The sequence below is a fragment of the Telopea speciosissima genome, chromosome 3 (assembly GCF_018873765.1).
Source record: "Telopea speciosissima isolate NSW1024214 ecotype Mountain lineage chromosome 3, Tspe_v1, whole genome shotgun sequence".
NCBI lineage: Eukaryota > Viridiplantae > Streptophyta > Magnoliopsida > Proteales > Proteaceae > Telopea > Telopea speciosissima.
In genome coordinates, this window is record NC_057918.1 from 9,218,394 (window position 1) to 9,234,731 (window position 16,338).

At 41.3% G+C, this 16,338-nt stretch overlaps 3 protein-coding genes across 3 annotated transcripts; 1 reads left to right on the top strand and 2 right to left on the bottom strand.

Annotated features, from left to right (window-relative positions):
• The first annotated feature begins 1,781 nt into the window (after positions 1-1,781).
• On the top strand, positions 1,782-2,784 carry LOC122654179. Its single transcript, XM_043848165.1, has one exon. The coding sequence runs from the start codon at positions 1,810-1,812 to the stop codon at positions 2,782-2,784; it is 975 nt and encodes a 324-aa protein (XP_043704100.1). The 5' UTR covers positions 1,782-1,809.
• Positions 2,785-7,038: 4,254 nt separating this feature from the next.
• On the bottom strand, positions 7,039-8,163 carry LOC122654180 (metalloendoproteinase 5-MMP-like). The gene has a single exon (XM_043848166.1). The coding sequence runs from the start codon at positions 8,161-8,163 to the stop codon at positions 7,039-7,041; it is 1,125 nt and encodes a 374-aa protein (XP_043704101.1).
• Positions 8,164-12,601: 4,438 nt separating this feature from the next.
• LOC122653603 (protein NRT1/ PTR FAMILY 5.9-like) lies at positions 12,602-15,376 on the bottom strand. Its single transcript, XM_043847498.1, has 4 exons — positions 15,287-15,376; positions 14,814-15,031; positions 13,683-14,191; positions 12,602-13,501 (listed from the first exon to the last, which is right to left on the bottom strand). Exons 1-4 carry the CDS (start codon positions 15,339-15,341, stop codon positions 12,688-12,690), a joined length of 1,596 nt encoding a protein of 531 aa, XP_043703433.1. The 5' UTR covers positions 15,342-15,376; the 3' UTR covers positions 12,602-12,687.
• Between the last annotated feature and the right edge of the window lie 962 nt (positions 15,377-16,338).

The window sequence follows — 16,338 nt, forward strand, 5'->3', positions numbered from 1 at the left end:
GCTTTATCACCCCCAAAAAAAAAAAAAAAAAGGTACATAAGTGATAAGTGTGGTGTGTGTGAGTGGCAATTCTTTAGGGAATCCGGAATCAATTGTCTCTACATTTTTTTTGCGTATTCATCCGTCTCCCTTTATAATAACGGTGTTAGTTTGCTGTTAGTTATTGGTGTGAAATGACTATTTTACCCTTGTACTAAAATATTAGAATTATATTTACAATATTATCCTTCCTTCATCTTCAAGGGTAGTTTAGGGATTTAAATTTATTTAATTGATTGACATCATCACTTAATAGCATAAAACTAACGGTAGGGACTAATTTGTTATATTGGGGTCTAATAAAAGGGGTGATTTGTTATCTTGGTAGCATTGTGATCATCAGCTTTTGGCAGCAAGGTTGTGAGTGTAGTTGTTTGTGCCTAAGTCAGGGTTGTCAGATTGTGCATGGAGGTATAATTGTGCAGTTGAGACGATTACATCAGTGATTGTCCAGAGTGCTTGGGATATCAATAGGTGAACTGTGAAGTGAAATGATTGAGGGAAAAGTTTTTGAGTCCACTGATTTAACATAACATTCATGATTCAACCATTGGTTTAATTGCAAAATCTATATATCATTTCCCAATCCCAAGTAAAGTATCTCCTCCCAAACCTAATCTTGCTATGATTAAATTGAACCCTCGTACTGTAGAGGTGTTAATCGTTTGATTTGATCTCAATTCTCTAAGTCTTTTGAGATAGTTGGACCCAAATCTCCGAGTTTTAAAACTTAACTCCACCAATTAACATTTAGGTTAAAAAGGCACTGCACCTATCACCTTGTCGGCGGTACATGTCTTCTCATAACCGGATCAGGATCGTCTCCAAGGAGCCCAGTGCCTAGGGTGCGCCCAGGGGGATCCAGCGATTGAGCTATGCCACACACATCTCGATGCATGCCTAGGGATGTGTGCGGCACTGTCCAAAGGTTGGCAGCACCCTGGGCGTGCTGGGCTCCTCGGAGACGAGCTAAATTCCTCATAATCACCAACACTCTCTCTCTCTCTCTTCAATAATTATGTGAGACCTCCTATATGATAAACTGAAACCCATTGAAATGAGCCCAGAACTGCTCCCGACTTGGGAATGGTGGAGACAGATTTGAACCCTCCATGGGGCATGGGTCCCACACCCCATGGAAGGGTGTGATCTATCCCCACTCCTCTCCATGTGGGTAGCTGATCCCAACTCCACTGAAATGCACTCTTTTCTTGCTCCATTGATTTTATGCATAAGATGCCAATATATATTATCTATGACTCGATCCATCTCCCTAACATTCATGATTCAACCATTGGCTTATTTGCTTTGTCTGTGTATCATCTCCCAATTCGAAGCAAAGTATCTTATACCAAAACCCAACCTTGCTGCGTTTAAATTGAACCATCGTAGTAAGGGTGTCAATCAATTGGTTTGATCCCGTTTCAATCGGACTGATTCCGCTTCGGGGTGAGAATGGGTGAATTTGAAACCAAACCAATAAGAGAAAGTTTGTATTCAATGGGTTTTGGTTTTGGTCCGATTTTGGTTCGATTTATTTTGATTTGGGCTCGGTTTAAAGGAACCATAGTCTATAGATGAGTTTTCAAGTTTCAAAAGTTATTCGAAAGTCAAAAATCCAACCCAAAAAGAAAGCACATTCGGAGCAGTCTCTTTTTTAACAGCTACTACTGCGAGTCTGCAACCCTAAACTTTTCAGTTCTTCGCCTCCGTCTCCCTGAGAGAGAGAGAACGAGAGGAGGAAGAAGAAGAAGAAGAAGAAGAAAAAACATGGGAGTCTTAACTTATTGCTTAGCAGGAGAGGCCTTCGTGCTAATCGGCGCCTGGGAGGCGTTTGTCTCAGTCTATGCGCACCTCAACTCATCTGCTTCTTCCCTCTCTTCTCCTCCTGATCGAAGCTATTCAACCACAACGACAACAAAAACGACTAGTAGAAAAATCAAGAAATCTCTCTCCTTTAGCTTCATAGCTGGTGCCGCTTTCTCGTTTGTCTTCATCCTCAACTCTCTGGTCTCCTTATTAAACGCCATTCGCAGAAACGATAGAGTGGGTTTAGCTATCCAATTAGAGATTGCAGCTATCGCATCCCTTTTCCTACTCTATTCGGTCGTTGGGTTCTTCGTCGACTACACAGACTCCATATCGTTACCTTCATCGCTCCTCAGTTTGATTTCTCTCTTTGCGTTCGGTCAAGAATTTCTCCACTTTTACCTTCAGAGGAAAGACCCATCTGGAATCGAGAATCGTTACTTCGATCTGTTGCTCCTTCCCATTGGAGTTTGCTTTCTCTCCAGCATTCTCGAATTGGCTTGGCCGAAGTCTGTTCTCCCCAGCTTGGTTCGTGGAGTTGCTTTGGTTCTGCAGGGCACATGGTTTTTCCAGATGGGTTTCTCTTTCTTTACCGATTTCATGGTGCATGGCTGTGCGTTGCATGAAAGAAGTCGAGCTAATTACACTGTGAAATGCAAAGGGCACCCTGAGTATCACAGGGGAAGAGCGATTGCTACTCTTCAGTTCAATTGCCATCTTGCGTTTCTCGTGATTTTGGTTGTGGTTTTGTACTCATTTCTTGCTGGGAAATATGGAATTCGTGGTGATTACACGGCCTATAAGCCTATCAATGTAGAATTGCAGAAGATGTATCATCACCCTCGGTTCACTTTGTATTCTGATTGTGATGAAGATGACGAAATTAAAGAAGAACAGAAAGCAGAGAAGCAGGAGTCTCTTGTTATTTTGGGTTAGGCTGATCTAAAATCGCTAAGTTAATCTTATGTGTTTTCTATTCTTTTAACATATTCTTCACATTTACTTGTTACCAGTAGCCGTTCTCATTAATGTTGTTGATTTCTCTTTAAATAGAAAAATTGGAATATAGTTTTTGTACTGTTAGCATTGCCTGCAGAAAAACTCTGGCTATTTATCCGTATCGAGAAGAGCTACTCCAGGCTGTCAATGATCATCAGGTTTGTGAAGTTCCTGCACTTAATTGATGGTTATTCTCATGAAAATGTAATTTCTTGAAATGTCTTGATGAACATGTTGTTGACAAACATTGATAAAACTCCGAATAACATTTTTGGTCCATTTATCTGAATACAACCATTGATTTATGGGTAAAGTACACGTACCCCCCCCTAGAATGCACCCAATATTCCTCGTACCCCCCCTAAGCGGCTCAATATTCCACTTACCACCCCTCAATATTCCACGTACCACCCCTGCTTTACACCCCAAATGCCATTTAAGTCCACACCAGGTATTAAATGCTATAAAATGACCAAACTACCATTTCTTCTATCTTTTCTAAAATTTGAAAAGACCTAATTGCCCTGACCTATTTGCTAAAATTTGAAAAGACTAAAATGCCCTCATCTTCCCCAAATCATCATCTTGTTTTACATACCCACCACCACCAACACCCCCCACCGCCACCACCACCCCCCACCATTAACACCATCACCATCCCACCGTGAAGCCCCACCTCACTGTCTCTCCTCCCCTCCTCTACTTCCTCACCTCAAGCTCTCAATTTCCAGCGTTGACTCTTCCAACCTCAAGCTCGCCTGCTTGAGATCTCCTTCCGCCTGCAAATCGCCATCGCCATCTAGGGTTAGTTATATTGCTTTTCAGTTTTTAGTTTGAATTGGGGATTTTGCAGTCCGAAGGTTACACCATTAATGGCCGGATTTTGTAGGCCAACAGAAGGTTACACCATTAATCCTTCGCTTGATGTATGTATACCTCAAGAACACCGATGAAGCCATCGGAATCTGCTACTGCAGCTCTCTTTCCATGAACGCCAATCACTCCCGATAAGCTACCTGGATTCTGGATGGAGAAACCCTTTTTCTGGCTAAAGAGTTCGCTGATGACAGGGGAGTTCGCTGATGACAGAGACACGACTGACATTGAAGTAGCCATGATCACAACCAGGTAATTAACACACACACAGAGAAGAGAAAGAAAAGAGCAAATAAAACCCCAAATCCAATTCTTAGGTCCTTGAAAATAGGGCCTTCTCTCTCCGTTCCTTCCATCACCACCGGATTTTGCTTTGCTTGAATCGATCTCCATTCACCTGCGGGTATAATCAGGACCCTCGCTGCCGACCATGAGACTCCCAAGCTCAGAGTGAGAAGTGAGAGAAGAATGAAATAATTTCCTACCATAAAGAACACTGATCAGAGAAAGAACCCCCCCTGATTCCGACTCTAATCGATTATTGTTTCCATGAATCGAAAACCAGAACGGGTTTAATTACCAAAAAAAAATAAAATTAAGGGATTTCGAAGATGACTTTACATCTTCGGAAAGACAACAGCGGCGGTGGGAAGCATTTCACCTTCACCTTTGAAAAACCAGAATAGCAGCAGTGGTGATTACCTTGGGTTTCTACCGGAGGTCGCAGGAGTAGAAGAACTCTGCTGGAGCTTCAACTCAATCGAACAATCTGATCCCCAAGCAAGGAACGGGACCAATGAACACAGGACAATGTCCACCGAAGATGAGAAGCTTCACTAGGGTTTGATCGAGGTGGGAAGAGAAAATAAAGAAGAGAAAGCAAAGAGGAGCCATGACCGGGGCTTACCGGGAGGAGTAAGGGTTTACGGTGGGATGGTGGTGGTGGGTATGTAAAACAAGATGATGATTTGGGGAAAGATGAGGGCATTTTAGTCTTTTCAAATTTTAGCAAATAGGTCAGGGCAATTAGGTCTTTTCAAATTTAAGAAAAGATAGAAGAGAGGGTAGTTTGGTCATTTTATAGCATTTAATACTTGGTGTGGACTTAAATGGCATTTGGGGTGTAAAGCAGGGGTGGTACGTGGAATATTGAGGGGTGGTACGTGGAATATTGAGCCGCTTAGGGGGATACGAGGAATATTGGGTGCATTCTAGGGGGGTACGTGTACTTTACCCTTGATTTATTTGTTTCTTTCATCTTCTTGTCTGAAGAATGCTGTTTACAAAATCTGCACTGTGACTCCCTCCTTCTGCCTCTTTTTGCCCAGGTTCTTGTGATCGTTGGTGAGACTGGATCTGGAAAGAAGACTCAGATACCCCAGTATCTTCATGAAGCTGGGCTACCCAAAACATGGGAAGGTAAGGGCATATTGTTTCTCTTTTTGTGCATTGGATTTCTTTTAACTGATAAGTTTTCAGCACTTGATTGACAAGAAATTGATGAGTTTTTTTGGTATGTTAGGAGGACTTATTGCTTAATGATACTACTGCTTTACTTTTCATTGATCTTATGGTTCTGATTAATGCTGTTGTGTTTGGCTTTTTAATGGTGGTTTTTGGGGTTTGGGGGATGAATCTTATGAGATGTGCTTCTTTATACATTTTATTGGAATGGTGGCTCAAACTCTTATGAAGGATACTTCCTGGAAGATTGGATTATTGTTTGAAAGGAAGATTGGCTATAAAATTTTATAATTGAAACTCGAGACGTGATGCTCTTACCACATAATCTCAGATTAATAATTTGAAAAATACTGGTTGTTAGGTTTTATAATGAAAATAAAAATGAAACTATAGATAATGTTCTAGTAACCTTTTTAACTGTATTCATAGAATAGCAGATATGCATTTCATCCTTACAGTCACATGGACTGGTTCTTTGGGTTACTAGTTTCAAAATCTCAATTCTATCACACTTGTTAGTATTGTGAATAGATTATGGTTCTATTTTCTTATCTTCGATGTGGTTAGCTTGGGTTTCAATTTCGCCCTTTACTTTAATGTAGGTAGGTTGTACCCAGCCACGCATTGTTGCCACCATGAGTGTTGCTAAACAAGTTTTTGAGGAGATGGGAGTTAAGCTTGGTCATGAGGTTTCAGGTCCGATATTCAGTCCGTTTTGAAGATTGGAGCTCAGATAATACAATTCTCAAGTATATGACAGATGGAATATAGCTGGGAGAAATTCACTCGGTGTTAACGATGCTGATGCTGAGGCAAGAGCAGGCTGTAATGCTTCGAGGCATTAGAATCCTGATGGAGAGATTGAGTTAGTTAGGATCTGTATGGCAACTATTCTGTTTCAAAAAATTGGTTCCGAGTCAGAATTGATTTTTCTGTTTTTGGATTTTTGGACTAATTCTGGACCAACAAATGTTGTATGGTAAACCTAGTAAAAAATTGATTTTGCTATTGCTGGGTTTGGGCTGAGGTTTGAAGGAATCAAAGCAAAAGGGGGTAGTTCTTCAAAGTGGTAAGCTTTTCATCTAAAAATTCTGGGTTGGGGGATGAGTTGCAGAAGACGAATAGGAGTAGGAAGAGTGGAAGAAAGAAGAGGGAAGTTGGGGGATAAATTGAGCTTTTGCAATTTCAACTGTTGCTTGAACCAACTGGTAAAACCTGATTTGAGTTGTAGATGCTTGAGAGAAAAGGCCAAAAATGGAAATCCACCCGGTCTGCCTTGGGTAAAATGATCTCATGGTCTTCAACCACAAAGAGGGGACCATTATCTTCTCAGGTTCCTTGCCCGGTGCAGTTGCTCGGTTCTTCTCATAGGGGCGAAAATGACGACCTAACCTGAGATTTGATGTCCAATTTTCAGAGATCTAGGTTTCTAGGGGCAGGAGAACGCAAACTCTGTTGGCGAGAGTTTTGTTGATCATAAGTGTTCTTTATGGGAGAATTGTTTCTTATGCCAATAAATAAAATGCTTAAGGATTTTCCTCTCAACTATTTCGAGAATTATTAACTTAAGCACAAAAATTATGTGTTGTCACTTATTTTGAAGTGGAAAGAATATTTAAAAAAAACCGATTCAAAGTATAGTAAAACTGATTTCATGATTTTTTGAATCTTTTTTACACTAAAATACATAAATCGAGTCATTCTTTCTCAAAATACTCGGGACTGAGTCCCGACACCTTTTCCCGCTTCTCCCGTGCTGCGGTGAATGGGATTCGTGACTGAAGAGAAACTCGGTTATCATGAAAAAAATAAAAGAATAAAAAATGAAGAGGAAAAAAGAAGTCTAGTTATCTACAATAGCAAGCTCATGGAAGCAACGGTAGCCATGACCATCGTCAACCGCCAATGCCAATCAACGATACGGACCCCACCATCATTAGTATCGTTCTCCGTATTGGACGGTGTTGATGTGGAAGGAACATAGTTGGGATTACCACCGTACAACACCTGTATCCCCTGTATGTCGTCGTTCGCAAGTCCAGTCTTTCTGATCCCAGCTGAGATGGATGGGTACATGATCGCTTCCTGCACTGACGAGTGACCCAGCCCCAACACGTGTCCTATCTCATGTACCGAAACCGATTCCAAATCAATGGCATTGGATGACGTCGACTTCGTAACATCTCCATCCACCACCCACTCTTCATCACCGTCCAGATGGAACAATCCGGTAGTGGGAGAGAAGGCGTGGGCCAGTGTTCCCAACGTCCCATCGAACGCCTCTCCGTCGCCGTGGTTTCCGACGAAGAACCCGATCTTGATATCAGCACCCTCGTAGGAATCTATCTCTGTGAAAGTTAACGGCGTTACAGTGGACCACCGTTGGAAAGCACGGGAGAACACGGCCTTGGCGTTAGCCTCTAACTGGTTGGCAGGCAAAAACGCGTAGGTGAGGTTACGCTTAGAATCTGGCCATTTGGGAGAGTTCTGGAAGAAGGAGTAGTGAGAGACGGTGTGGAGGGTCGTATGTGCTGGCTTGCCGGAATTCATGGAAGTGGTGCCGTTGATGATGTCGGCGTCGCCGCACCTGGGACGGGCGATCATTTGTACGGTGGTGTTGTCGAGTTTGCCTGTTGCGTTAAGGTTGAAATTCTTCTGGTACAGCTTGAGAGCGGATTCTAGGGTTTCATCAAAATTGTCGGTGAAGTTTGAAGAGGAAGAAGAAGAGGAAGGGATGTAACCGAATTGGTGAAGGTACTGTTTGAGTTTGGCCAAGCCGGCGATGTGGTCGCCTTTGTGACAGCCGGCGAACTTGTGGAATGGTTGCCATGGGTCAGAAGATGGGTTTGGGGGAGTCGATGGGTTGTTCTGAAAGAAGTTTGGTCGACCAGCAACGAATGTCGTCGTAAAGATGAGTGATAGATGAAGTAGCAAAACTGGTGTGGGTGGAGAGAGAAGAGAGTGCAGAGACTTCATTCTTTTTTGAGATTCAATTTTGTATGAATTTCTAGAAGAGGAGGAAAGAAGAATTGAGGGCTAGTTTCATTATACATGGAATTCTATCTCCCTTATAGATATGAATTTTGGGTAGGGTTGAAAGATCTTGACGTAAAATTTCAAAAGTGAGGAACTGTATTATTGTTGTTTGTTTCTGACTTTTTCTTTGCTTTTTGGTAGCCCTGCAATCTCTAAACCCCTGATAGATGCGAAGTGGGGACCACACCAAAGAAACCACTTCCAGTTCCAGCAGCTGCTCCGCGTCCAAGACTTGTACTATTTGGTCGTAATTGCAGACTGCAGACAAGGAAATTTGAGTGAGAGAATATTTGCCACGTGGCTTATGTCAAAGGTGTGCTGTGAGCCTGTGAAGAAGGAACACATCAAAAGTCAAGGTTTCCTAAAAATTAAAACTTTAAATCATAAGGGAACGGATCGACACGCTGTCCGTGTGAGTTGGATACTTTGGAATCCCTCACGCCAAGTCAACCGGACTGCTAGCTACAAGAGAAGGACTCCGGACTTCCCGGAATCCTCTTCTCCTAAATATGGGTTGCAGAACTTAAAACTCTTTTTTTACCAAAAAAAAAAAAAAAAAAAAAAAAAAAAACTTAAAACTCCTTTGATTCTATATGTTTCACTATGGAATTTACACCCCTTCCTTATTGGTTCATCGTATTATGTAGAATATTTATTATTGACCATTGTCTTGTAGATTATATCCATTAGATAAGGATAAAGCAGATCTCAAGTTAAGATTTGGGAGATAAAGTGGTAGAGAATCTTTTCTCTACGTGTTTTTTGAGTTGTCTAATCTTAGAATCGAAATCCTCTATTTTCGTCAGTTCAGTACTATCGTGTGCACGCCCCATACACAAGCAAAGCAAAAAAAAATACCGCCTTACCCTTGCCCGAACGGGGGTAAGGCGATATTTTTCACTTTGCTTGTATGTGGGGCGAACGGTAGTACCGATTTGGCGGAAGTAGAGGATCAGGACTCCTATTCTTATGATAACTAAATCATACCTTTGTTAGATTTGATCATGATATGGGGAGATTTTGTAATTGACACCAATTGGAAAACTCAAGTCACATAATATTTTATTTGGGAGAGGATTTCCTACAAGGGTAGTCTAATGTAAGAAAAAAATCTACACACTACAATCAATGAGGGATTGGGAAATGATATCATCCATGTGGGACCCATATGGTCAGAATATATTACAGATAAATATAATATTAATGTAGGGTCCCACTGTTTATTATGTGAGGAGTGTATAAAAGAATCGATACAAGGGGAAATGTAGCAATCTTTTCCTCTGTTCTAATAGTGTTTTAGAAAGTTAATATTGGGAAGATTGTTTTTAAAGGTAATAGTTGTATTTGCCAATCACAATAGAAAAGCAATCTTCTGTCTCTCTCTTTAGATAATTGATTCGCAATCAATTCATCTCCTCTCTCTCCTTTGTGAGCGTGTGAGGTTGAACACTTCAGGTTTTGTGCAAATTCTAACATTCTTGGAGGTGGTTGTCTTAATGGAACGTGTTTCTATTGTGGGAAGAACCAATTGTGAAAAGACTAAAATAATATGGAGGGTTTGCATTTGTGAATCTCTTTGTTAACCAATCTTCCTTTTCCTTATGTTGTTTAATTTTCGAACTGTTTCCTCATCCTCTCTATCTTCGGCCATCACGATGCACTCAGGCACCAAATCAAGACGAAGAGGGAGCTGTGATTATGCCGAGAAATCAACATTTGAGCTCCATCGAAGATCTTGGGGCGGTCGCTTTGCTGTAAAAATCTATTTGCTGAGAGAGGGTATGAAAGATCGATGGTAAAAATCTATTTGTTGTTTTGATTATTTCAAGGGGCTTGCTTGCACCTCAGGTTGGCTGCCAGCTGCAAGCGAGTCCTAGAGTGGTCTGCAGCCCAAAGCAAGAGGGGAGATGGAGGGGCGGGCGCCTACGGGTGTTGTTGTGCAGAGCACCTAAGGCCTGTAAAGGAGAAGGATCCCACAATTGTCACAAAGTTAGTTATCAGTTAGAATCTTTTCTTTTGGATGTCATTGTCCACATGTTGTCCACTTGTACAAGTTCACTCAATTAATAAAGATACGGAAGATTACCAAACCTCAACAAGGCCATGAGGTTTCTCCCTTGGATTTTCCACAAAGTCCTACCAAATCGATGGGACTTTGTGAGGGTGTGGTGTGGGATAAACGGTGAGACAAATAGGTGATAGGCCAACACTAAAATCTGATAATTTTGTAGTTGTCTACTCTATTTTCTACTCTACAATTAAACAATTTAAAATCTCATATTTTTTTTAAAAACAAGTTTGTACAACTACCTTAACTAGGGGTGCAAGTTAGCCCCATTCTACCCTGGTCCGTCCTGAGTCCGAATAGGACCTGGGTTGAGATATCCTAGCCCTGAAGGCGGGTCAGGATTGGAAATTTCTGGCCTTGAGTTAGGACTGGGCTAGACCAGAGTTGAGGCTTTAGGTTGAGCCCGTCTTGGCCCAACCTGACCTTATCTTCCTTTTCCTATTCTTTCTTCTTATTCTTTTTTTTTCTTCTTCTTCTTGCTCTTCTTCTTCTTCCTCTAGAGCCACTTCGATTCGGGATTTCAGAATGCCAACCAGATTAGAAATTTCTTCTTCTTCTTCTTCCTTCTTCTCAGCCTAGCTAGCCCATGCATCTCCCTTCCTCCACCCCCTCCCCCATGGTCAGGGCCAATCAAGGTCAACCTGGCCCGACCCTGAAGACGAATTAGGGTTGGATTTTAAAAGGCCTAGCCCAACCCGATCATGTTGCATCCCTAATCCCATGCCTTTAATCCTAACCCCCATATTACCAAAAGACAAAAAAAAAAAAAATCCTAACTCCCATCAAAACCCTTCTAAGCAAACGGGTCCATTAAAAAGATAAAAGGTATGAAGAGGACACAATCTATTAGGAAAACGAATCTTCTTGTAAAACCTACGCATTGCAAACGGTCAAAGATCCATCGATCCTTCTACAAAGCAGGCGGGCTTCCGCGTGGCGTTGGAATTTGGAAGTTTGGAACCCAAGCAACTAAATAAACTACTCGGAAGGGGAAGATACTTCGTCACCAATCGTAAGCCATCTCACATCTATTCCAAGTTCTACCTTGAGAAGTCTTGCGAACCTATAAAAAGCGGAGTTGCCAATTCATCGCTGCGTGTTCAACTAGTATTGTTCAACGAAACCAGAGAGAGTTTCTCTTCATTAAAATCAACGAACCCACACCAAAAAAACCAAATCAGCCGCCTCTAATCTCTGCCCCTGCCCTCTTCTTTCTCCTATATATATACATATCCTTCTTGAAACTTGAAGCCCAAAACCAGAAGGAAAGAGATCATCTATCTATCTTTTCAATCGTCACTTCAGTTACCGTGAATCCTATTTCTGCCATAATGGAGAGAAGCAGCTCGTTTGGGAATTCATGGGCGGATCAATGGGACTATAGCAATCCAGACCCAGTACCTCAGACAAGCAAGACTAGTAAAAACAGAGGAGGAGGCATGTCCGACAAGTACGGGAAGAAGGTCGGAGAAGGCTTGGAGAAAACCAAAACCGTCGCCTCTACAGGCTTCAAGAAAGTCAAGGCAGGCACCGCTGTTGGCTTCCACTGGATCAAAGACAAGTGCCACAAGACTAATAATACCCAGAAGAACTAATTCAATAGTAGTAGGAGCACCTTGATTTTGTAGAAGCTATGGAGGTCTCTCTCCTGTATATTTTTTTCTCCTGTATATTTTTTTCTTCCCTACTGATGTATTCTTCTTTCTAAACCCCATGACCCTTCGTTCTTTGAGACGTTTTGGGCTGGGTTCCTTTTCTTTTCTTCTCAGTTTTATTTCTTGTTTCATAGAGATTCGATATTGCTCATTTACTTGATTCGTTCTTTCTTGTTCATGTTAATAAATAAGGGATCTTTCCTTTTGGGATATGTTCTGTTCTTCTCTTCTTTGGTTTTGGTAGATGTCTTGTTGCTGTTTTGTTGTATTATTAGATTAAATTCTAAAGATTTGATTGTCTGGATTATATATTAGGAAAGGGTTCATAACACAAGAAAAAATTTTAGTATTGAGCTTTCAAAACTAATTAGTGACTCTGTAACAGTTAGGTGTGAGGATTAGCATGTATTGGGATTTGGATTTTCTGGTTCTAGCCTTCTAGGTGAGGGCATGAGAGATGCCCACAAGCTAACTGGTTATTCACGAATTTTTATCCTCTCAATTCACTCACTAATATTCCATAAGGTTCACGTAATTTCTCAGGTTAGCATTTTCTCCCCAACATTCTTGGTGTTACTTTAGCCTATATTTGGAATGCAAGAAAGGAAAAGAAGAAAAGAAAAGAAAGAAGAGAGAACCAGCTTTGTCTTTGTTAACTAAGAAAAAGGTCTATATATAAACTAACTATTTTCAAAGTCAAACAAAAACCTAAACTATAAATTCCCAGTGGCAGAAGCATTCCTAGTTCCTACCATTATAGAGTTTACATAAACATATAAACACTATCAAGCTCAAGGTGCTTAACAGAGCCAGAAGCCAGTAGTAGTTATCTAGTCGGGCTTGCCTCAGGTCATCCGAGAACCAGCTTTGTCTTTGCCCACTTGCACATGTGACAATCTCAATGATTGAGATCAGAAGGGCACTAAGAAAGCTTCCCACCCCAAAAACACTAAGATACAGAGCTATGCCCATGGTTCTCATCCTACTAGGCATTTGGGTGTAGAAGAACTCTTGCATTCCAACAACAGTAAACACATCTGAGATACCAAGGAGAATGTATTGAGGTAGCAACCAGAAGATACTCATTGGCACTGTTGATGATTGTGACTCAAGAAGCCCAGATTTACTGATCTTCAATCTCTTTGTTTCAACAATTGCAGCTATTGCCATGGCAGCAATTGAGAGAACCATCCCAATTCCCATCCTCTGCATCACAGTGATCCCTTTATCCGTTCGAGTGATAATCTGTATGAAGGGGATGACCATCTTGTCATATAAAGGCATTAGAAGTACTATTGAGATAGTAATAGCAGTCTGTAGTGTTGCAGGAGGGATAACAAAGCTGCTTCCAATGCTCCTCTTCATGGTTGTTCCCTGTTTAGTGAAGAAGGTAGCTGGTTGTTGGAAGACAACAGCAAACATTAGAAGTGTGACCCATATGGGCAAGAGCCTCAGTAGCCGTCTCATGTCAAATGTAACAATCTCATTGTTAGGGTTTTCATCGATTCTTTTGGAGCTATCAGAATCTTGATTGCAAAGTGGACTCCCCTGTAGCCTGGAAACAAGCAAATTTTGCATTAGGTTCTTCCCTTAACACATTAAGATCTAAAACTGTTAACTACCATGAGTTTTTATAATGATACTTCTCTGTTTCTCGGCAGAGCCATAATAGTGTTGGTAACCATAGACCTAGAGTATATATTTTAGAGAAGAAGAGGAAGAAATAGGGAACTTACTCGAGCTCAACCCTGTCGGAGTCTTTCTCTGGCAAGGTGATCCTGCCATTCAACATTTTTGATACAGTTTCTTTAATGCCTTGAATTATCTCTTCTATGGGCTTCTTCTCATCCTTGAGCTGCTTATGGATGTAGGTTCGAGTCCCACATGAGAAACATACAACAGAAGCCACCATTGCTATTGTAGGAATAGCAAATCCCAATCCCCAACCAAAAGTATCTTGAATATAGGACATAAGAGAAACACCCAATAGGCTACCTGTACATATACTGAAATATGACCACTGGAAAAATGAACTTTTCTTCTTTGTACTCTGGTCATCTTTGGTACAAGGCAACTCATCATCACATTCAAGTTGATCTGCTGCGAAGGCCTGCAAGCAAGGGTTGTATCCACCTTGCCCTATGGAAATCAAATAGAGTGACCAAAAGAGAGACAATGAAGAGCTGGTTTTGCTAGGAGGTAGCCATGCCCTTAGCAGTGCTGTTGATGTCAATGCTGCAAGCCCCTAAAGCAATTGAAGGAATGAAAGTTAGTGTTCCATTTCCATGACCACACTTATAGCATCAACTGCATGAAGCAGGCAATTGGGTGTCACTATTTAGGCCCTTAAAGCTATTAATGCATGCTTGTCTCATCCGGCATGTCGCCGGTGCCGGTGATCCTTCATTGTGTGCCATCCAGAAAGCTTTGGATGTCATCATTTTATTCTAAATTTTCTATTACCCCTCTCTTGGTCTTTGCTTTCTCTCTCTGGTTTTGGTCCATTGCTTAATGTTTTAAGAGTTCTTGCTGTTCCATTCTTTTGGTTGATTGAGCACAACCTGAGTGTGTCCCAACTTGGTCCAGCAAGTGAATGCAACAATTACTGGAAGGTATAAGGGGCTGTTTCCTCTTGGAGGTCAATTCGTTAGAATCTGTACTGCACCATAGTGGTGTCTACGATCTTAAGAAGAATGACCGGCGGCACGACTCAGCCCTACCAAGTATTCATGAATTATGTTCATGTTTTAAGCTCTTCTGCTGTACATGGTTGCTTCATCAGGGGTTAAGCGGTGGAGATAAGTTCTACATTCTCAATTTATTTGCAACACACCAGCATAGAAACAAGTTTGAGTTAAGAAACTCACCACAACATAAAGGAGAGAGGAAGCTATGATGGTGGAGTAGCGATCCCAGTATGAGTCAGCAACAAGTGCTCCTAATAGGGAGAGGATGGATGTTACTCCACACCAGTTGTTTACAGTTTTGGCTGCCGAGGAGTTGCCCATTTTAACGACATCCGTCAGATAAGTAATGAGATTGGAAGCCACCCCTTTGAATGCAAGCCTCTCCACCCCAGCTATCACTATAACATCAACCAACCAAACACAGTTGTTTTACTTTTAACAGCTTCATATCATGTACTGCTCCACTTGGGCACCAAGTCCATCAGTAGTCCAATCCATGGTGTTAACATACAACCCATTCAGGTATATGAGGTGATGATTAGAGGCATCTGGTGTTGGTGCTCAAGTAAAGCCTTGTATCTACCATAACTAAGAACAGAGGAGACAAAGAAAAAGAGAGAGACAGAGAAGACATGAGTGTATATGTGGGTTACCTATAAGGAGAACACATGATTTGCCCAGTCCTTTTGATCTCTTTCCTTCATCCATGTTGCAAGGAAATGAACTTCAACTTTGAAGAGTAAGCTCTCAAGATAAGGACCTGAACAAGCGATCAAACATGGAAGCCAGTACCAAGAAAACCTCTGTTTTCTCTCAGACTTCTAAGTCACAGTCACCACAGCATGCAACATACTCTATATAGGAATTAAGCAGGGAATCAAAACATCTCCACATTACTCAAAAATCTTTTCTTTTGTCTTCTTTTCGATTACTTTATCACAGACATTGTCTTCTAATCAGCTTAAAGCTTCAACAAAGTTAAAAGCCACCTTACTTTCAGTTTATATTGGTAGTGTCGTCACAGCCATGCCATACAGCATTAATGTCGACATGCAACATGCAACGTCTGTTGTGTGGAATCCCACAACAAGGTTTGCATAAGAGAAAACCCTTCAAAATAATTTTTAGCAGATAAGGAACATATAATTGGAAGGAATCAAGACCTGCAACCTGCTCTTAAGTATTCTGAAATTATTGTTAATGGAGTTATTAAAGTACTAAGCAGTAACAGTAGCTGTTGAAATGGATTACGTTATGAGTATGGTTACACGCAAATGGAGGAGTCAATTCAGGATAAGGTTCTTATTCTTATGCTCCAATCTGGCTAACCCAGAATGGAAGAAGCTTCACAAAGAATATCACTGTCTGTTTTGGTGGTTTGCTGAGACGGAGAGAGCAATAGAGGAAGGTATATGCTTTGGTGGGTTGCTGAGATGGAATTCAACTTTGTTTTATTTGGTGGAACACCTCACCAACGAAGGAAGATCCTTGTTGATACGCATACTTGTTACACAAAATTCCACCTTACTAATGTGGTTGGCCACCCCAGTTTTGTTGTTTCTTTCTTTTTTTTTTGGTTTCGCTGCTTATGATCTTTAGGTCTTGTGATGAAAGACGACTAGGCATAGTAACTATGGGAAGTGATTCAAAAGGCTAGTGGGTGAGTCAAAAGGGATAGTGGATTGTGAGTTTGTGTTCTTTATGG

What these genes read in the sequence shown, in the direction of transcription:
- LOC122653603 (XM_043847498.1), bottom strand. Translation starts at nt 15,341, where the DNA reads ATGGATGAAGGAAAGAGATCAAAAGGACTGGGCAAATCATGTGTTCTC. An exon ending in ATCATGTGTTCTCCTTATAG is followed by an intron (nt 15,032 to 15,286) that starts GTAACCCACATA and finishes TTGATGTTATAG; the next exon opens with TGATAGCTGGGGTGGAGAGG. An exon ending in CCTCTCTCCTTTATGTTGTG is followed by an intron (nt 14,192 to 14,813) that starts GTGAGTTTCTTA and finishes CAATTGCTTTAG; the next exon opens with GGGCTTGCAGCATTGACATC.
- LOC122654180 (XM_043848166.1), bottom strand. Translation starts at nt 8,163, where the DNA reads ATGAAGTCTCTGCACTCTCTTCTCTCTCCACCCACACCAGTTTTGCTA.
- LOC122654179 (XM_043848165.1), top strand. Translation starts at nt 1,810, where the DNA reads ATGGGAGTCTTAACTTATTGCTTAGCAGGAGAGGCCTTCGTGCTAATC.